Source organism: Colletotrichum scovillei (genome assembly GCF_011075155.1).
Source record: "Colletotrichum scovillei strain TJNH1 chromosome Unknown Contig00002, whole genome shotgun sequence".
NCBI classification, from domain to species: domain Eukaryota; kingdom Fungi; phylum Ascomycota; class Sordariomycetes; order Glomerellales; family Glomerellaceae; genus Colletotrichum; species Colletotrichum scovillei.
The window spans coordinates 2,734,841-2,754,732 of NW_023336260.1; the positions used below are offsets into that span (position 1 = coordinate 2,734,841).

Sequence of the window (19,892 nt, forward strand, 5' to 3'; positions counted from 1 at the left end):
AGCCTGGAAAGAAAGAAATAGAATCGTTACTAGAATGACAAGACGTCTCCAGCCATTCAAATATGGCAGATGTCTGCTCCCAGATCACAGCTCTTAGCTAGAGGCTCTTGAACCTCTGTAGCATCGAAAGGAAGCAATCTCAAGCTCCTGTTGCGAACCAACATCACCGACAAGTTTGTCACAACGTGCAATGTCTCGCAATCTGTACGATCCTCCTTTCCACTACAGCCCACGAAGGCCCTACCCAGCGCGATACCCGCCGCCGCCCTCGCCGCTTGAGATTGAAGCGTATCTCGCGCCGTACTACTACGTACGGCCGCCGCACGAACGGGCAGCCTCACCGATCATGAGCCCCTTATTGAGTGGTCGACACCGAGATGAGGATTCCGGGGCCAGGGAACGCGGTGACCGTCGAGGTGAAGCCAGCGATGACGAAACTGAGCGCGTCCAGAAAGCCGTGGGAAGCCTCTCGCTCATTCAACAGGCTCCGCAAGACCGTAAAGCCGCTGTCCGGTCACGCCAGTATCGCCTCATTCAGATCAGGCTATTGCTAGTTCAAGTCCATGACCAGCTTGAGATTGCACACGAGTTCTACAACGCAGCGTTCAATAAGTTCCGGGGGCAGGTGGAGAAAATCAAGGAGTCCAGCCCAGCGACAAAGAATCAGATATGGGTCGACATGCTTTCGAAGGATGCAGAGAAAGGCAAGAAGGAGGCGGACAGGGAAAGATCGCCGCCGCCGCTCAACTTCGATACAGTAATGGCGCAGGTGGAGACTTGTTTGCAGTCACTTGAAGGCGCTCGGATGAAGAACTCGCCGCCAGCTTCAGGCTTTGACGACAAATCACCAGACGCCGAGGGCCAATTCAAGGTGGTCGTTGACGCTGTCAGGGAAATTGTCGACCTGGCCGCAAAGGCTCCAGAGGAGAACCTCGTGTGCGAAGATCTGGTGGAGCGCCTCGATAGAGCTCGGAGTCTGGCCGATACCACTTCTAACGTCTGGAGAGCCGTGCTATCTAAGTTGCCGGCTAGAAGCATGGGAAGCACAAAGTCCAAAGATCCAGAATGGAACCCCAGTAGCGAAGAGCAACAATCGGGATCTTAGAGCCCGTCGTGAGCGATGCGGTAAGCGATCGTCAAATTCTAATGCGTTGTCGATCGCTTCTTGCTGGAATCGTACTGTGCTGGCCGATGTGGAAGTGGCGATTGGCGTCTGCGGTAAATGTGTCGGTGAAGGTTGGAGTTTGAGGTGAAGTAAGGGAGACATAGACTACATTGTTAGGAGGGCATATTTGTTCGTTAGTAGTATCCTTGGTCCACAGAGCCGAAATCGCAGAAAAAAAAATGTATCTTACCTGAGAAGAAAAAAGGTGAAGCACCGTCCTCAACAGAATGATCGGAATTGAATTGTCAAGTCCCTGGCCAGCCGAGGCCAGCCAGGATCCAGACGCTGCGTATCGCACTCAAGTGCTCTGCACAATCTTTTCGCAACGGCTCTCCCATAGGGACACCGAGTCCAGAGCTCATCTTCCCCCTCTTCCCAGAGGAAATTAGGGTATACATGAGAACGGCCCGGGCCCTGCTTTTCTGATGCCAATTGCAGACGTGAAATCACGCCAGACCCTCGCGGGCAGACCCGTCATCCCGCACTAGGCAGGCGACATTGGGTGAGTGGTGTGAAGAAGTTACTCCGAATTTCTCATATGCCAGTTTGGTAGAATGAGAGACTTCCGCTTGCGCGTACATCTCTCCGTTTGTAGCATAGAAACGCAGCGTTGAAGAGGACGGTGCTTGAAGAAGGGAAAAAAGAAGAGGAGTCAGACTCTGCGCGGAAATTGGCGCTTTATATATGAATTTTTTGTGACGTGGGGTTGCAAGGGTCTTTGGCGGCAGCCTTGCAAATGAGGCTAACCAATCAGCGAGCTGGATTGGCAGGTACCTCCGGAAGGAAAGACCCCTCGAAGCAACCCCCCACCTGCCAGATCTGGACCCCACGTTTTATGGGTCCCGAAGCTTAGCGATAAGGATCCTTATCGCCCTGCCGCTGTGGTTCCTGCGTGAGGTCTTGGTTTTGTATTGGCGATGGGGTCTTTGGTCAGGTCCAGACCGCCGCACAAAATTTCCGTGACGCTGAGGCACATGCCCCCCTTCTCGCTTTCTCGTCGACGACGCACCTTTTCTTCTGGCCAACGTTATTTGTTAAATTTCTTCTCTTCTGATGCGAATTCTACCGGATTCGAATGTTCATAATATACAATTGCACGTAGAATCTTAATCCGCAACCATGATACTCGAACCGAAGGACTTCCCGCAGATGTGGCAAAAGCCGTCAAGTGATGACTTACTCAGCACACTGAAGCAACTGGAACTTAGTCCTCCGGTATGGAGTCACAAGCGCAGGCGATCCGATATTGTTCATGAGCAAGAGGCCACGGCGTATTTTCGGCGCGAAGTAACGATGTACCTATCGTCCATCATCAAGAGCGGTCTCTCCTGGATCGAGGACGATGACAAAAAGGAGGAAGTCTGGTCAGAGGCTAGCCGCAGGATGACGGAACGATGTGGAAGAACCGGTATGTGTTGACGATGAATGCTGCCTTTCCTGAACTGCGCAGCCTCTAATGCTGCACGTAGCCATGGGCGAGATTACTCGGCGATGGCCCTTTAGAGAAGAGGACCTCACGCCGACCTTTGAGCTCATCATCCGGGAGCCGCCCTTGACCGGCGACTCACTTGGTCTCAAGACCTGGGGGTCTTCTTACGTTCTCGCCAAGCACTTGCCATCTATCGGTTCGACAGCTCTCTTCCGGCTCTTTGACGAATCTCTGGGCGAGCCGCGGCCATCTGTCTTGGAATTAGGTTCTGGTACAGGCCTACTTGGACTTGCGGCGGCAGCTTTGTGGAAGGCTCATGTGATTCTCAGCGACTTGCCAGACATCATGTCGAATCTTTGCCATAACGTTGAGGCCAACCGTGCCACGGTGGAGAAGCTGGGAGGTTCATTGAACGCTGGTGCACTTACTTGGGGTGGCTCAGGGGATGAGGAAGTTGACCAGGACCTCTTTGGCAAACGAAACCAGTTCAAGGTACGTGACTATTGAAAGTTGCTACGGAGAGACTGCTAATCTGGCTCATAGGTTGTCCTTGCTGCTGATCCCCTTTACGACGACTGTCATCCAGGGCTTCTGGCAGGTGCTTTTGCTGAGCAGCTATCAACCGCAGACGATGCTCGCGCAGTTGTAATGGTTCCGCTACGAGACGAAACCACCAAAAAGCTTCTCAAGGCTTTCCGAGATGCTATGAGAAGCCAGGAAAACCCTCTACTATGCATTGAGGAAGGAACGCTCGATGGCCAGGATGACTGGGGTGAAGACGAGGAAGGCACCGACGTGACTTGTTGGTGGGGAATCTTTGCACGCAAGCAGCAAGTATGATTACCAGAGGAGCAATCAGTGAAATGATCGACTTAAGACATAAATCTAGACGATGAATAATGGCATAGGCCCGTCCCCGCAAATTAGAACTAGATCTAGACAAAATAGAATTCAATGATAGATGAATCGGATGCCTTGACATACAATAATCAGGTGCGACCAACTTCACCGTCTATCCCAACCCGTTGCCGTGTCGTGTGTCCAGCTCACAACAGGAGGCTCCTTCCCCTGGGAGAACCTCTTTCCATCTTCTGTGTATATCTGCGGCCCTGAATCACTGCCTTTTCAAAAATCACCCGTCGCTCCCTCCTGCCTCGAGAAAACTCGTGGATCACTTCTCTGCGGTCCTTTCTCCTCTCTTCCTTACTTCCAAATTTCCTCACTTCCAGACTTCCTCACTTTCAAGCTTCCTCACTCCCTCACTTCACACACATCTTTTCCCTCTTCTCACAAACTGCCCCAAACAAACCAAACCAAGCTATCCTATCCACGATACACGGCCTCTCGGTATGCACCTGAGACACCTGCAAATACAGCGAACAAACGACTAACCTTCAGGATGGTTGGTCAAATCACCTACACCGAGGAAGAAATTATCTTCATTCTCCATCACAGTCTCGTCAAGGACAAGGATCATAAAGACACCTTGCGCGAGTACGAACAGCGATTCAGCAAACCTCTCACCATGGCTCAATTGAAATACGTCAGAGCCAAATATGGTCATGATCCTGAATTCGGGTAAGTTTTCTCCCTCGATGGGCCCTGTTACTACTATTTGGCCTATACCTCCCTTGATCTCTCCTTCTTTGATTGAAGAACGTGAAGAGTGCCGCTTTCTGATAAGTCTTTGGCAGCACGGCAATGATCAATGGACAGGTCCCGGACAATGGCGGTAATAGAAAGACTGCGGTTCAATCTCCATGGCAGTAAGTCGGCATAGCTTCTTAGGAGACGTGACCCAAGTTACTCATTTTAATCACTTAGGGAAGAGATGGTTGCACCTATCCAGTACAAGAACGATCAAAGCGATCAATCCTTCACAGTTTCTACGAACGAGGATGAATCAGCCTCTGAGGATCACATGCTGCAGGCCCTGGCAAGCTATGTGTACGATTCTCCCTCAGAGGCTCCCGAGAACCTGGCTTTGTCCTCCGACAAGGCACAGCAGGATGAGCAGGCGCGCATCGACGCAGAGGAATATGCTGCCGCACACGAAAAGATTCTGCAGATGTTCCAGGAGAATCCCGACCGCCCGTATGGCGTACAGCCTGTTCAGCAGTACTACGAGCAGATGCTCTTCCCTTCTACGGTGCAGAAGCGAAAACGGGATGAGCTTGAGGAAGCGGATGAAGGATCGATCACAACCCCGGATTCAGGTTCATCTCCTGCAGTGCTTGAAGGACCTCAAGAGAGCATTCCGAAGCGTTTGAAGACCCAGCCGCAGGAGACATACCTCCAGGAGCTCTCCGCTCAGTATTTATCTCCGATGCTGAACAACAACGCACCCCAGACGACCGGACATGATGATGAAGCGTTGAACCTACTCAATTTCAATCTTCCTGAAGTCCCTGGAACCCCCGAGAATCTGAGAATGGGCACAGATCATGTGCATGCGGAGAGAGACCCCAGTTTGTCACCCCTGACAAAGCTTCTCAATAGCATCGACAATGAGTATCCTCAAGGACCAACAACTGACAGCTCGTTCTTCACACAGCTCGATCGTCAGATGGACCCATCTGGCTATAGCACCGTCGACTTCGAGAATACTATGTTCCAGGAACCAAATCCACCAGCTGCTCCCATGTGGACAGGGGCGGACCCAACGATGTTATCTGCGAGCCCCAGCCTCAATTTCTCCCAGTCTATGCAACTTGCGCCATGGGAAGCACCACACAACGAGGAAGAGAGCAACTTCTGGGGCACCCAATCAGACACCTGGCAGGGAATGACTGGTTATGATACTGCGCCGGGATTCAACTTAGATCCGCTGGTTCCACAGTATGCCCAAACTTCTGCACCTCATGCCTATGCTGAGATGATGGCCAGCGCCGGCGGACCATACCAAGGCTCCGGAGCCTTGACTTCTGTGCAGCAACAAGTCGAAGGCCAGAACATCGCTGGCTTCTCTGGCGATATCAACGTCGACTGGAACAACGTGAGCAATGCCGAGTGGGATGAACTGTTCACGTACAGTGCAGAGCCACAGGGCCATGCCGACTATTCTCAGCAGTTCTTTGGTCCTCTCGAGTAGAGCTACGATCCGCACTTTTCCTTCTTGCATACAATCTCTGGGTTACAGTTCACACACAAAATTTCTGTTGCCTGGAGCACAACGAAGCATCACATAACAGCTTGCCTACTTCCCAATACGATACCCCCTTTCTTCCCCTTTTCAGCAGATTCCTCCTTTTCGACAAACTCCTCTTCGACAATGAACTCACCATATTTGGACCTTCAGTACGCAGGCACGGTAGCTTGCAAATAGATAGATAGGTAGTTGGTGGTCATTGCGACATAAGCTATAAGATGATTTCCTCCCAGATTGGCCACAATATCCATTGTGACATGTAATGTAACGAACGACGCTCCCAGCCTCCCTTGTTCTCATAACGACATTGAAAAAGACGCACGATTTTCTAGCCTCCCATTGTCCAAGCTCCCAGCGCCAAAATCCGTCCACGATGGGTATCTAGTGCAGTAGAAACGAACAGACGGGCGCTCTCCCCCAGGTATGTTGTGTGTTGTTTTGCATGTTGTTTGTGTGTATGTGTGCGTTTGTTTGAAACTCTGGCCTCTCCAAGCAGAACTTTCTTCGCAATAGACCTACCCGCTCTGCTCTGCCTTATGAGGGTGGTGTAGTAGGCTGTAATAGTGGTTTTCGTGAGGAAACCCTGAAGAACAATGCAGAAAAGAAGAAGAAAAAAGAGAATTGAGACAAGGTTTGAGGGAAAATAGGCGTTCAGACCACTATGGTTGTTGATTTCCTCGACTCGCCCTCCTCTGGTGGGAAGCCAAACACGAGCCTGTACAGGTCGCGCAAGAATATATACTGGCTAGATCTTTGGGTCATGTAGTGAACGCTCTTGGCCAGGTCGTGCGCCGAGATACGTTTGCCATGGGGCGGAAACAGCGAAGATCCCCTGAATGCCGTGTCGGCCTGAACAAGGTTCTTGTAGTGCTGTAAAAGTGTCGAGTGCGCAGGTAAGGACCCGAAGGAGCCCGTGGGCATATGCTTGACAAAGGCTTGGAGAGCTGACTTCTCGGCTTTACTGTCAAGAGCCGGGTCTCGAGTAAAGCCAACGTTCATGGCAGCCTTGATGACGAGGGCTTTGATGCGGTTGCTGTTGCTGTCCTCGCCTGCCGTAGTCGTTGTTGCCGTGCTGGATGTTTTGTTGCTGCTCTGCGAGTAGCTCGACAACTGCGAAGCGCTGCTTGACCACCGTCCCCCACGTCCGCTGTCAGATGTTGTGCCTAGAACGAGGATATTTGGCACTCGGGGCGAGGAGCTCTCTGGAGAGATCGGCGTGTCTTCAAATTCGGTCACGGGAGTTTCAGGAACTGGTGGCGGCTTCCGTGGCCGCTCCTCGGCCAGGCTTTTGTGACTTTCCCTCTTTGAGTATGACGATCGGTTCGACGCTCTGCTCTCACCTCGAGCAGGTTGATCATACTGCTGCTGATGGCCGAAGAAGCTCGTCTGGCTCGGTCGTGGGGTGTTTCGGTCTGGCCGCACTTGGGTCCACCCGTCTCGGAAGAGGTCGCAAAGCTCCCAGCATGCCTGTACTGCAGAACATAGGAGCTCCTCGTCAGGAGCTCTTCCGTCACGCTTATTCTGTCTCAGACTGAATAGCATCTCGGCAAGTGACCAACACGCCTTCAGCAAAGAGTCCGTCTCATCGGCCAGTTCGCTTCGCTGTTTCATCAATCGATGGCAAAGAGTAATATAGAAATCTAGAGTACGCTCCCGGAAGGGCTCTGGGAGGTTCTGGATATCCTGAGCGCTATAGAGACTGGGATCATGGTTAGCTAATTTTCCCGACCCTTATGGATCTCTGGAATGAACTCACTGGTTATTCAGTTCAAAACTGACTCTCAAAACAGAATCAGCAACTTCATCCTTCCTCTGTCGGACGTCGAAAAGGGACTGGCAAAAGTCTCGGCAATGATCGAGATTCTCTCGGACATGGTGATCATAGTGGTCTTCGTCGCGGTTGTCATACAGGCGCTGGCAAAGCCTCCAGCATGCCATCCAAGCTTTTTCGTGAGCATCGGGAGTACCTGAGCTGTTGAACATCCGTGTTCGATGAATCGAGCTCAAGTTCGCTAACGTGTTACACAATGTCCAGCACTCTTGAAGAGCGGTTCGTAGAGCCCTGATTTCCGAATCCTCTTGAGGCAAGGCAGGGGTGGCGAAGGGCTCTTCGTCGTAATTTTCGGTGTCAGTCTCTACTTCTCTAGCCTCGTCGATTTCTGCTTCGCGTTAGATCATTCAGTCGTAGGATGAGTGTAGGCAATCTACAAACTTTCAAGGCTGCTTGTGCTGCTAGACCTTAGCCGGGACGACTCATTTAGCATGTCGTGGAGGTCTTGCGCGCGTGGTGTGGCGCTGTCTAGACTGTACCGAACGGGCCGGATATCTGTGGAGAGAGGAGGTGGCGTAGGTAGTCCAGGAGATCTCGACTGTTCTAGCTCAGTACTTGAATGGCTTCAGGTGAAGCTTTTGGGCAGCCATACCTTAATTGCATGATCGGTGACGGATGGAAGACTCATTGTATCGGTCTTGGGTGACGATCTCGTGCTGCTTTGATCCGGCTTTACTGTCGGCTCCGTAGAGGCCTGTCTCAAGGTCAGTCTATGCCTGTATGGGAGAGAGTTTCCATGATTTACTTACCCAGCTATGAAAGCTTTCCGGCGCATGTATGACTGATACGGCTTCTTCACTGCTGCTCTGCCGCAAATGATCGGGAATGTTGGTTGAGAGCATCATGAGCTAGAATGGGTCAGTCACGCTGCCTGGCTTTGGAATGGCATCCAGAAGACTAACCTGAGGATGTGGTGCCGGATTGGTAACATTAGGCCGGGCCTGGACCTCCTCCGCCTCTTCGTCCTCGATTTCCGTTGTTTCGGTACCAGTCGAAGTGACTGGTGAAGGTCCAACAATATCACTCGGGCTCATCAAGTTCAAATTCGTCGACGGAACTCTCTGAATGGAATTGGGGCGCAGAGAATTGCGGCCGGAGTGATCTGAGGCGTTCGAAGACCTAAACCCATATATATATAAGCTTGGGAACTACAACGACACCGTACGACCATAATTGCTTACATGCTGGCGAAAGGGGATTGAAAAGAACCGTTGTCGGGAGATGAGACAGACATGTCGTTGTGATGGGAATAAGCAGATATTTGACTTCCGATAGACGACCGGAGGGGGGCTTCGAGTGCCATCGTCAGTCTCTCGACTCGTTTGTATGCGATAACCTTCCGGCACTGACGCAGGTAGTGATGGAAGTCGGTCGGGCTGTCCAGCAGACTGGTATTCGGCGGCTTTCAAAGTCGAGAATGCCTCGGGAGCCCCACGCAGTTTGCTTTCTGGTCGGTTGGGTCTACTCCTGGGCCGCACTGGATAGATGGTGTTGGTCGTGATCCTAGAGGCCGTCGAGGCGAAGGAATAAAGCTGTGCTGGAAGGTCTCGTAGACGACGGCCCGGGGATCATCAAGCTTCCAGACTAGCAACAGCAGGCTCGAGAGTGAAGAAGCTCGAGAGCGAGAGGGTGGGGAGGGCAGTTTAAGAGGAGCTGTGCCTACTGCTACCTCAGTGCTGGGAAGAGTAACGGTACGGAGACCGGGGTGGCTCCAGGCCGACCCTAGCTGACCGTGTCTGTGCCTCGCTCACGCGAAATATCGACAGGGCCAGGTTTGGTTTCGCTGCGTCGCGGCGGGTCTCCTGTGGCAGCAGGGGTACCCAAATAGCGATCCTGACGATTGAAGGGTCAATATATGGGGAAGGCAAGTTGGCTCGACCTGGGGGCAGCGCGACTACGGCCCTGCTGGGAGAAAATGGGGGAATTTCAGAGAGCCAGATCAGGCTGAGAGCTGTACGTCTGTTTCTGCGACCTAAGCTTAGGTAGGTGTGCTGCAGTATGCCCGTCTCTTGGGAAGGGCGGTTGAGAGAGAGCTGCGGCTAAGATTCGACCAAACGGGTGACTAGCACGGCTCCACCGACGGCTTCGTCGTCTATGCGGTCTCGGGCAGCCGGGCAAGAGAAGCGAAAGTTGACAGAATGGGAAAATCAGGTAGACAGACAGAAGATGAGCAGTCGACAGCTGATTTGAGACGGCGCGGTTGATGTGGATGTCCAACATCCACTGTACAGACACCCGGCAGGTGGCACGGAGGCGGGCGGTTCGGTGGTACGGGTAAAGAAAGAAGCCAGCCCTCCAACGGAACGGCGAGAAATTGTTATGATTTGCAGGGCAAGATAACCAGCAGTAACAAGAATGGGTGTTCTCGGTGCTTCCCAAGGAGCAAGACAAGCTGGATTTGAGTTGTGGAGGAGAGTCAAGTCAGAAATGTCAGAAATTTGTGTGTTGTCTGAATGGTTGACCTAGTTCCGATCCGCCCTATGGACAGGCACCTCACATGGGAATAAAATAGAAGGGGGAGACCGGAAATGGATCGTCGTAGCGTTCGTTCGCTGGCAGTTGAGCAAAGGAGAGTGATCCGACAGGACGAAGGGAAGAAGGCTAAGAAGTCAAATCGTTAGAGTAGAGAGGGCCGAGGTGCCCAGAAAGAAGAGAGGTCCACGGGGTGGGATCCAATCCGCGATCTGGGTTGGCCGCACCTCAGTCGGAGACAACCACCGCGGTACCACCACCATCTTTTGCGCCTTCTTCGTTCCCAAGAATCCCAGGGTGCACCATTCTCCACGAACTTGAGCCTAGTTAAGGCAGGCACCGGGCAGCATGTAGAAGGCGATGGATGAACCAGTCAGAGATGCAGCTGCGCGTCTTCTCCCATGGGCATAGCAGCGCACCTCCTGACGGGTTCAACCAGTCAGAGTTGGGCACAAGGTGGTGTCGGTGGATGGGAAGAGCGACGTCGAGCTGTGGGCTGCATGAAGCAGACAGGCGTCGGCGCTTAGCAAAAGGTGGGTCTCGCTTCCGTCCAGTCGTGCCCGTGAACCACAACCGACCCCTGCACTTGACGGCCCCACTTAGGATGGAGGGGCTTGCCTTACACTTGGAGGGGTGATGAAAAGGCAAGGGGCGCCCGGCCAAGATGGAAGGAAAGATCCAGGGCCACCACTGCTCCAAAGGCAATAGCAGGGAAGAGAGAACCTTCCTCAGCGTGTATCTCAACCGCCCCGCCGTCCCTTTCAGGTCTGGAGGCACCTTAGGCAATGGCTGTTTGCGGAACTAAACGTCAGGTGTATAGTAGGTAAGGTAGGTATGAAGGAATATACGGAAGGAACGTATTTGATCATGGGTACGGAGTACGAGACTGCCAATTTACCTGACGAAATGGAAGTGAATGTGGTGGCATTGAGGTTTTGTCTGCCAAGGTACCTCACCGAAGATTTGCTTTCTTATACCTCAATTCGGCTCTGACGTGGGACAACTTTGACGAGAATTCTTCCCCGTCAATCCCAATGTCTACCCATCGTATCAGAACCATTTGGAGTCCTAGACAGAGAAGACACTTTCCTCTGTGATTGACCGACACTGAGGCCGGCAGCGACAAGTTGTGTAGACCGAGCCGGTATGCTGGGCCCAACGGTATCAACCGCGGCCTGCATGTCTGAATTGGGACTTTTGTCCCTCTTCTGATTGCGTGCAGTGTGCCTGCTCGCATATCGGAGATGGATGGGCGGATATCTCTCGCAACCTCCTCCAACGCCCTCTTATCCCCCCATCAGAGAGATTCGCGGGCCAATCTGACGATGCCGTGTCATTGAAGACGCGGGAAACACAGTCACGCTACCTGGAGTTGCTTATGTACTGTGCATTTGGGGGCCGTGATATGCGCGTGCACCATTGTGAACGGCTCTGCCCGTCCGTTGTCGTGGACATCTTCGTTACCAGTCTCGGTCCCTGTTTGCCGCCCTGGTGGGAATGTGTGTGTGCGCGCGAGGCGGGGGAGCTCCGTTGGGACTTGGGGCAGACGCCTAACACCTCTTTACTTCGACTTTCAACAGCGCAGGCTGCGGTGGACCACAAACTCATTTGCCGGCTCCAGCAACGAAATCGAACACGGCCTCGACCTGGACCTTCGGTTTTTGACGAGAATTTGGAAAGTGTTTTGAGAGTCGCTCGGCAGCCAAATAAACAAAGCCGCACCTCTGCCATATGGTCAGAAACGACTAGTGCCATGTAACCGGGGCTGTTTGCTCCGCGACAATCGGCCTGATCAGGTCAGTAGACATCGGGCCAAGGTTGACCCATTCATCAGGTAAGACCCCGAGAGAGAGGTGGTTGGTGATGTACTCTTATTCATATACCACCAGTCTTCACTTCACTATCGTGTGTACTATCAACAGACGGCTAATCGTTGTAGGAGGGTGCAAGAACAAGTTCCTCGCGAGCCCAACGTGTCTGCCATGCATCAGACGTAATTCGTACTCCGTACTCAAATCCCCGCTTCTCTTTTCTATTCATGGCAACACGGATTCCGATAATCTGGAACGGCGTTTCCTCAGTACCTTACGGATATTGAAGGGGGGAAGAAAGAGAAATTTGTAGCGGCACCATGCTGCGGTGAGGTGCACCGTTCGACACAGAGTGGGCCCTGATCGACCTTGATTCACACGCTACCAGGTGTGACAGGCCACACCCAAGCCTACCGTTTGTTTAAACCGTCTGTGGTAGGGATTGGATGGAAGCCCGGGCCCGTTGCGGCTTCAAATCCTACTGGCGGGTACATATCCCTCCTTCACCGTTGGTTATGCGTTGGCTGTTGGTTCGAGTCTTTCTTCGAAAATCTTGCTAGCCAGACTCTGTCAACTGCCTAGACAGCTGGGCAGCAGCCTATCCTATGGTTGCATTGAGTATTTGGTAAGTTTCCTTGTGGAAAACAGAGCAGGATATGCCTGACATTCAAACTTGTGACTCAGTTCTTGCAACTCGATGGTTATTCCTGTTTGAAGTAGCATACTTAGAACAAAGGTACGCTTACAACAAATCATATTCGGACTTATATTGGAGAACTTTTCCTTGAGATTGGCGTACAGAGTACAAGTAGGCTACACACATTTCAGAAATTCAAACCCAAGTCAGTTATCCTGGGCAATCGCTTCATAGAAACGGGTAACAAGATCCGGCCAAGCATCCCAACAATTGTGTTGCTCAAGGAAACCCCGCCCCTGTCAGGGTCCCCGGCGACCCGTCGATGTCTCGCAGACAGACTCATCACCTGACAACAGCTCGCTTCGCAAATTCATCGACGTTGTATGTACGCTTGGTACGCTTGGTACGCTTCGCAAACTGCCCAGAACCTGGAAGGCGTAATATTGCTGGTCCTCGACACTAACTTTTCAATGTCCGTTGAGGCCGTCATTTTCTTGAAGAATTGCATCCCAGCCATTGTTTTAGTACAGTGATAGCCCTGGCTATCATGTAGGTGCCTTCGACTGATCACAGCGCTAGCAAGAATTTTGGTAAAAGCAAACCACCTCGACCCCAGCGACCCGGTGGGGTGTGCAGCTCCAGCCTCCAGGACCCAGGAATCCGTGGCCGGGCACCAGTTTGCTGATCGTCGACGGAGGGGCCGGACTATTCACCCACCACACCTCCACGCTTCGAAGGATCAGATACGATGTCAATATCGCCGACGCCTACGGCACACTCATTTTCCAGGTATCAAGAACGAAAGGGAAACCAACTACTAGCCAAGGATGGTACGAGATCTTTTCCCTCTCCAGTCTCCGTGAGCCCTCCCCTCCCGAACGCTGGCCTGCGACTAGCCGGGGTCTCTGCTTGCTTCGTGGTATCCCTGACGCCACGACCGCATCACGCATGCAGTCCAACGCGCGTAGGCGCCAACAAGCAGCTCTGCGGGCTCCCTACGGCTCTGGACTCCCCATCCGGTATGGCCTTTCTCTGTACGACATGTAGGAAGCTGGAGTTATGCTGCAATTTTGGACACAGGAGAGCCAGTCGCAGTAGCAGTTGCGCGCTAAAGTCGAATCCTTTCGCGGTTGCGCCAGTCCCTCGAGCTCGGGATCCCGAAGTAATTGTGTACTCATGCGAATGCAACTCGATGCCATGGAGCTGTGGGTCTTTGTTGCTAAGTTTTGCTTATCTGTGAGCAGTCTTCCGGTTCCGCGTATGCGTCAGTCTAGTTCGGCCAGGCGGACGTATCTCCAGACTCTGAACGCTGTGCAGCAAACCAAGGCTTGTTGGAGCTACCCTGTGTCCTGTGACAAATCACCACCATCCGCGAAATGAAAGCTTCGGCGGATATGGTCCCATTCAGGAAATCTGGTTGGTGCATCTCGCGGCAAAAACCACCACTGCGCCATTCCCAGACCCTCGGGTCTTCATGTTAGCCACTACTACATGGCCAGCACAGCACTTTGCACCCGTTGCCTTGCTAAACCCATGTCTCCGTTGGTGCTTGGAGTATCACGCGAAGAGGAAAAAACGAGGAAGAATGGGTCACCATCTACCAGGATTCAACAATCAAAACAAGCACCAGGCAGAAATCGGCAGATTGGCTTGGGCTCTCCCGGATCGCGTACCCGGACTGCCTGTTTCTCTGCAGAGCCCAGAACAATCGCGAAGGTTCAAGCGGTGAACTCCGCCTCGCGTATAATTCTGGCCCCCAAGGTCAGCCTGCTGTACAACGTCACTGACCGGAAAGATGCTGGAGGCTCTTGGGCTGGTACATGCTGTGCTAGAAGTGATGTTCTTCGTCCATATAGCACCGTCTCACCACCCACCTAGATGCCGTTGCAGCAAGGCGCATGTGGTCAGCGATTAGCGGCCAGGCGGACTGACATGAAAGCTACTTTTGCCTACTGGCTGCTACCTCTGCCTTGACCGCTAGATCAAAGAGATGCGCTGCTTTCAGACTCGGAGAGAACCAGTCATTTTGCTAGAGCATCAAAACATTGTTGGGATGTGACACTGCTACACACATGTGAATGCCTGTTTCATAGGTCGCCTGATATAGCTGCGTTCTTTGTTGGAGCGATCTCTCGAAGAGCTGTCACTGTGGGAAACCAGATGGTTGACCAGCAAACAAATTTGTACTACCGACCAGGTGCTGAGCCCATTGACTAGGACCCAACATGCTGTCTAATCACATGACGAGCGACGTGAAGACTAGTAGAGTCATCTTGGAGAACCGAGACCCTCTGAGATAGCATTCCTGCGTACAATTGCAGCCACTGTCCATTTCCATGTGGCGGGGTTGCATCTGGGCCTGTAGTTGTCTCGATGCCAATCGACATGCCTCTTGCCACCGCTTGCTGAGCTTGCTTTGAGGTGGCTGGTTCTCGCTGCCTGTAGGAGTCGGAGACGGGAGCTTTCCATCTGTACTGAAGCACATGTTCGCTGACGCTCCGTCACGGCTCGAGCACAGCTTTCCCCCTATTTGCGCAGCGTACTCTGCCTTCCACGAGAATCCCTAACGCCTTGCAATGCCAATGTTTTCCAAAAACTCCAATTCGTGAAATCCATTCCCGGCACTTTACGGGTTCAAGGACATCTTCTTCTCGTTGCGACCGTCGGGGGTGTACCTGTAGGGATCTGTAAGCTTCCGAAAAAACGATTCGGCGCATGCTGCTCTATGATATACGTACTTGAGAAGCTTCTCAATAAGGTCGACGTGGGTCATGACCATGCGGCGGCAGCAGTAGCGCTTCAGGCCAAGCTGGTCCATCGCGTCGCTGTTGACGTGAATGTTAACTATCGCGTGTCGCTATTCAGCATCGCGATCGTGGTGACTCACCCATCCGTAATGCCGTCGTCGATGAGCTTGAGGTAGCGCTCCCACAGGTCTCCGGTGACCTGACAATAATTGTTAGATACCAGGCGTCCATCGCATGCGATCATCTGTGCCGACGAACCTTGCCGCAAGAGAAGCAGCGAACGGGGATAATCATTGTGCCTGAGAAAGTCGGAAATGGAGCTGTGGCAGTTTGACGTTGGTTCACTGAGAGACCGTAGCGGTTCCGGTGCGTCGCTTCTCGAGGTGTTGCGTGGTTTGAGGGTCCTGGGACTGTTGCCTTCCGAAATCGTCGTCGCCGTCGTCAAAGAAAACTTCCGGGGCTTTCCTGTCGCAGTGGAAGGCGCGCGACCAGACGAGCGAACAGAAAATTTGTCGGTCCGTGATTTCCTCCGCCGCTTATCTTATCGGTGTTGATTGTGGGGGAGCTCCACCAATTGCATGGCCGGGCGACTGGGCGGGACCAAAATTTCTTTGGGAACTCTTGAACTTTTTTTTTTTCTTAGTAGGAACGAAAGAAGGGTCGTGTGTGCGAAACAGAGCAGGATTGAAAGCCAGAGACTGCCCGAACGAAGAAAAGTCTCCAGGCCGCCGCTTCCCTTCCTTGTCTCCTCGCCTCGAGATCTTTGCGACTCTCAATTGCCCGTACTTGAAAATCGTCATCGGCTTTCGCGCAAATTTATACCTACACAATGGCTGGCCCTTCGACCCCGAGAAGTCGGGAGGACCAGAAGAAGCGTAAGAGAGAGCAGAACGAGAGGGACGGACAGGCGAAGCGCCTTCGGCAAAAGACCAAGACGGCGGGCAAAGCAAATGGCCAAAAGAACGGAAACACCGACGCCGACGACCTCCGCGACGGCGCCTTGAATGTGCTTTCGCAGCTCCAGAAGAACCTTACCGACGACCAAATCGAGACCGAGCTGGTCAAGCTCGGCGACACGGATGCTCAGGAGGCGGGATGGCAGGTCTCTCTGCCAATGGGCGGCCGAATGGCTGACATTGATCCCATCTTTGCCGAGAACGAGAAGTAGGTGCCAACTCAGCAGACGTTTCTTGGTCGACTTCTGGTGTCTAACATGAGGGGAACTAGGTACCTGATCGTCACTTACAACACATCCTTGCAAATCTACTCAGTGGCCGAGTCACTATTAATCCGAAGAATTGCCCTCCCGGTGGTCCAAAACACATACGCGGAGAAGTCGTCTGCCCCCACGATCGTAGCTACGCGCCAGTCGCAGCTCAAGCCCGACTTCCTCTGGGTGGCCTGCTCTGACGGCAGGGTCTGGCGGGTGAACTGGAAGAAGGGAACCGGTGTCTACGACGAGTTCCGGACCCAGTCGCAAACGGCGCTGGACCTATCTGTGGCATCAACCGAGGGACAGAAGAAGACAACGGAGGTCCTGTACGTCTCGGAGGGGAAGAAGCACGCCAAGGGCGAGGTTGTCGCATACTCCGGCCCCGATTTCAAGCAGCCCACCGCCGAGGTCCTTTTCGCTACGAAGCAGGTCGATCAGGCGATCCACCTACTGCGCTCTAGCCCCAATGGCAAGACCATTGTCGGAGCTACCAAGGACGGTCTCGTCGTTGGAACACTGACGCCGGAATCCGAGTGGGAGTTCTTCACGTTCGATACGACTGATATTATCTGCGCCCTCGACATCCGGGTTACACACAGCAAGGACAACTCCCTCGTCCTCGACCTGATTGCGGGTGGTGCCCGAGGTGCCATCTACTTCTACGACGACATCCTCAGAAAACTGCAGAACCTCAACGGGCCAAAATCTAAGAGAGAGGCTCTCACGAGCCGCAAGTTCCACTGGCACAGGAGGGCTGTCCACAGCGTGAAGTGGTCAAAGGATGGTGAGGACTTTCAGTCGCCAATGACTACCATCTGCAAACACTAACATGCGCCATAGGTCAATACATGATTTCCGGTGGTTCGGAAAATGTTCTCGTGCTCTGGCAGATGGATACCGGCAAGAAGGATTTCCTCCCTCACTTGTCGGGAAGTATCGAGAACATCGTTGTGTCTCCCACCGGAGCATCTTACGCAATTCACTTGGATGACAACTCCGCCATCGTCTTGTCCACGGCTGAGATGAAGCCATCGACGTACATATCTGGTATTCAGTCCGCCGCCCGGTTTACCTCGACGCCAAAGGACTTGCTCGTCAAGCGTGTCTGGTCTGTTTCCGACGAGGTGCGGCATCCAGTTCCTGCGGCACTGAATCCTGCCGAGCCATCAAGACTGTATGTCTGCACAGGAACTGGTCAGCAGTCTATGTTGGCTGGCGAGATCCAGTCAGCACCCTTGTTGCAATCATTCGATATGGAGTCGTTCCGGAGTGTCTCAAAGCAAGCTCTGGCAAGAACCCAGCCGACAGATGTTAATATCACGTCAAAGGGTAACCCCATCTCAGAGCCTCGCATAACCCATGTTGCATTCTCGCAAGACGGCAGGTGGTTGGCGACCGTTGATGACTGGCAACCTCCTAAGCGTGATTTGGAGAAGGTGGCACCAGAAGCGCGCGAGCAGTTTGTAAGAGAGAGGCGCGAGATCTACCTTAAGTTCTGGTCTGCGACTGCTGGCGAAGAGCACTTTGCCCTGTCTTCCAGAATCAACAGCCCGCACGTCACAAGTCGGCCAGAGACGGTCCTGGCGCTTGCGGCAGATCACACGACGAACAGATTCGCCACCCTCGGAGACGATGGTACGGCACGGATATGGCAGTCAAAAACAAGGCAGCAGGATGGTATCGCATCCAAGGACAACGCCGGCGAGGTCTTGCACTCGTGGTCATGCACTGTTGCCGTGGGTCTCGGAGGCAACGTGGGAGCTGACGCGCTTACCACCACTGGAGAGACGACGGGAGAGCGCAGCGGCAGCCTATGCTTCTCCGAGGACGGCTCGACACTTTTTGTTGCCTTTGGCCACTCAAACGATGGCGGCATCTATGTGATCGATACCAAGACTGGTGAGATTAGGTCGACACTGGAAAACATGTGGAAGGGCCACATTCGCCGCCTTCAAGTTCTCTCCCCATACATCATCACCCTCTCGGACGACCTGAGAGTGTTTGATGTGGTCGCCGACGAGCTGCAGTACGGCCTCCAGCTGCCGAGTGGCCGCAACGCCACGGCAGTCAAGGAGTTCAGCCACTTGGCTGTTGACCGCAAATCACGGACGTTTGCCGTCGTCGTACCTGGCGGCCAAGCTTCGCAGCTCGCAGTCTTCAAGCCGGAAGAACCTGCGCTGCTGTGCGTGAGGCGCATCCCCCACCGTATCACCAGTCTTGTCTCCACTGGAAGCTCATCAGGCTTCGTCGCAGTCGATGACGCGGCGCAACTCTGGTCAGTCGCCGAGGCCTCGGATCCCGCAGCCGTCGCCCTCTCAAGGCCATTGGAGGATATGCAGCTGGACGGTGAGCCGGTTGCCGCAGACGTGATTCTCGACGACGCCATCGAGGATGAAGAGATGGCCAGCGACAATGAGCAGGAGGCGGAGGCTGCGAACGGGGAAGAGATGGATTTGGATGATGACGACGCCCAACCGGCTGTCATCAACAGGCAGAAACTTGCCGAGCTGTTTGATGCGGCGCCGGCTTTCGCCATGCCCTCGGTTGAGGACATGTTCTACAAGGTTACGGGGTTACTGGCGACGAAGCCTCTGGGATCATGAAACGGCTAAACAAAAGTTGTCAAAATATGTGCATTATACCCGATAATAGAAGAATGTAGTAAAAGCATTTGGATCTTCAAGGGTTTTCCTGTGGAAATGTTTGGTTGACTTGGCCCGCGTACTAGGCAACTCCCTTTAGTCCAGGGCTCTTCGCGCAGTATTGACGTGCTGCTCATCATGGATGCGTTGTGTCTGTACACCTTGATGGACTGTCGGGTAGGCAGATACGTACGACCGGACCGCCTGGCACCTTCCACACATGCCACGAGAAGGGCATATAGGTCCCCTCAATCCCATTCCTGTCACCAGCCAGCAGGCGCCCGTCTAGGTCGACGGGTCAGGTCAAACTGGCTGGGTGGTGGAGTGGTTTATGGTCAACAATCAAAATTTCTAACGCCAACCAGCCTTACTCGACGACAGGCTTAGCGAGTACCCGAGTTCGAATCCCAGCTTGAGCACCAAGAGATGTAGCCACACCGGTGGTGAACTCTTTTTTGGTGTTTAGGTGATTTTGGATTGGTAGATATCGGGGGTCGCTTGGTCTTAGTATGGCGAATGAATATAAATATGAAGAAGATTGAGTTATTTAAGGTGATTTTCAGGGTGGTGACTCTATGACTGCCAGTCAAGGAAGATGTTGTATCGCTTTCGCGTTTTCGCGTTAATTGGCGCCTGTGAGGGTTGGGCAGCGGTCAGATGGAATGTGAATATGCGCCGGTTATTCGGTGACCCCGCCGTGCCGAACTGCGGGGCAAGCCGATCGGCGAGGTGCCCCGCCGCCCGCATTACGCCATCCCGTTGCCCAATTGCTCAAACGACGGCTTACCTGAACAGCG

General features: G+C 53.2%; 6 protein-coding genes across 6 annotated transcripts; 4 read left to right on the forward strand and 2 right to left on the reverse strand.

Moving 5' to 3' along the window:
* Positions 1-190: 190 nt before the first annotated feature.
* HER10_EVM0001411 (uncharacterized protein) lies at positions 191-1,324 on the forward strand (the record flags this gene model as incomplete). The annotated part of the gene is made up of 1 exon (XM_035471159.1): positions 191-1,324. One exon carries the CDS (start codon positions 191-193, stop codon positions 1,103-1,105), a length of 915 nt encoding a protein of 304 aa, XP_035336894.1. The 3' UTR covers positions 1,106-1,324.
* A 960-nt stretch (positions 1,325-2,284) lies between these two features.
* Positions 2,285-3,434, forward strand: HER10_EVM0008184 (uncharacterized protein; the record flags this gene model as incomplete). Its single annotated transcript, XM_035477716.1, has 3 exons — positions 2,285-2,573; positions 2,635-3,086; positions 3,138-3,434. 3 exons carry the CDS (start codon positions 2,285-2,287, stop codon positions 3,432-3,434), a joined length of 1,038 nt encoding a protein of 345 aa, XP_035337426.1.
* A 559-nt stretch (positions 3,435-3,993) lies between these two features.
* On the forward strand, positions 3,994-5,685 carry HER10_EVM0009029 (uncharacterized protein; the record flags this gene model as incomplete). Its single annotated transcript, XM_035478531.1, has 2 exons — positions 3,994-4,172; positions 4,419-5,685. 2 exons carry the CDS (start codon positions 3,994-3,996, stop codon positions 5,683-5,685), a joined length of 1,446 nt encoding a protein of 481 aa, XP_035337506.1.
* Positions 5,686-5,925: 240 nt separating this feature from the next.
* On the reverse strand, positions 5,926-10,201 carry HER10_EVM0000228 (uncharacterized protein). The gene is made up of 7 exons (XM_035470021.1): positions 8,755-10,201; positions 8,476-8,692; positions 8,323-8,421; positions 8,166-8,267; positions 7,955-8,111; positions 7,499-7,901; positions 5,926-7,441 (listed from the first exon to the last, which is right to left on the reverse strand). The coding sequence occupies exons 1-7, from the start codon at positions 8,874-8,876 to the stop codon at positions 6,394-6,396; spliced, it is 2,148 nt and encodes a 715-aa protein (XP_035336785.1). The 5' UTR covers positions 8,877-10,201; the 3' UTR covers positions 5,926-6,393.
* A 4,596-nt stretch (positions 10,202-14,797) lies between these two features.
* Positions 14,798-15,700, reverse strand: HER10_EVM0000508 (RNA polymerase N/8 kDa subunit). Its single transcript, XM_035470287.1, has 4 exons — positions 15,499-15,700; positions 15,381-15,439; positions 15,232-15,318; positions 14,798-15,168 (listed from the first exon to the last, which is right to left on the reverse strand). Exons 1-4 carry the CDS (start codon positions 15,532-15,534, stop codon positions 15,120-15,122), a joined length of 231 nt encoding a protein of 76 aa, XP_035336814.1. The 5' UTR covers positions 15,535-15,700; the 3' UTR covers positions 14,798-15,119.
* Positions 15,701-16,069: 369 nt separating this feature from the next.
* HER10_EVM0004464 (WD domain-containing protein) lies at positions 16,070-19,056 on the forward strand (the record flags this gene model as incomplete). The annotated part of the gene is made up of 4 exons (XM_035474108.1): positions 16,070-16,404; positions 16,468-17,237; positions 17,294-18,819; positions 18,961-19,056. 4 exons carry the CDS (start codon positions 16,070-16,072, stop codon positions 19,054-19,056), a joined length of 2,727 nt encoding a protein of 908 aa, XP_035337129.1.
* Positions 19,057-19,892: the final 836 nt, after the last annotated feature.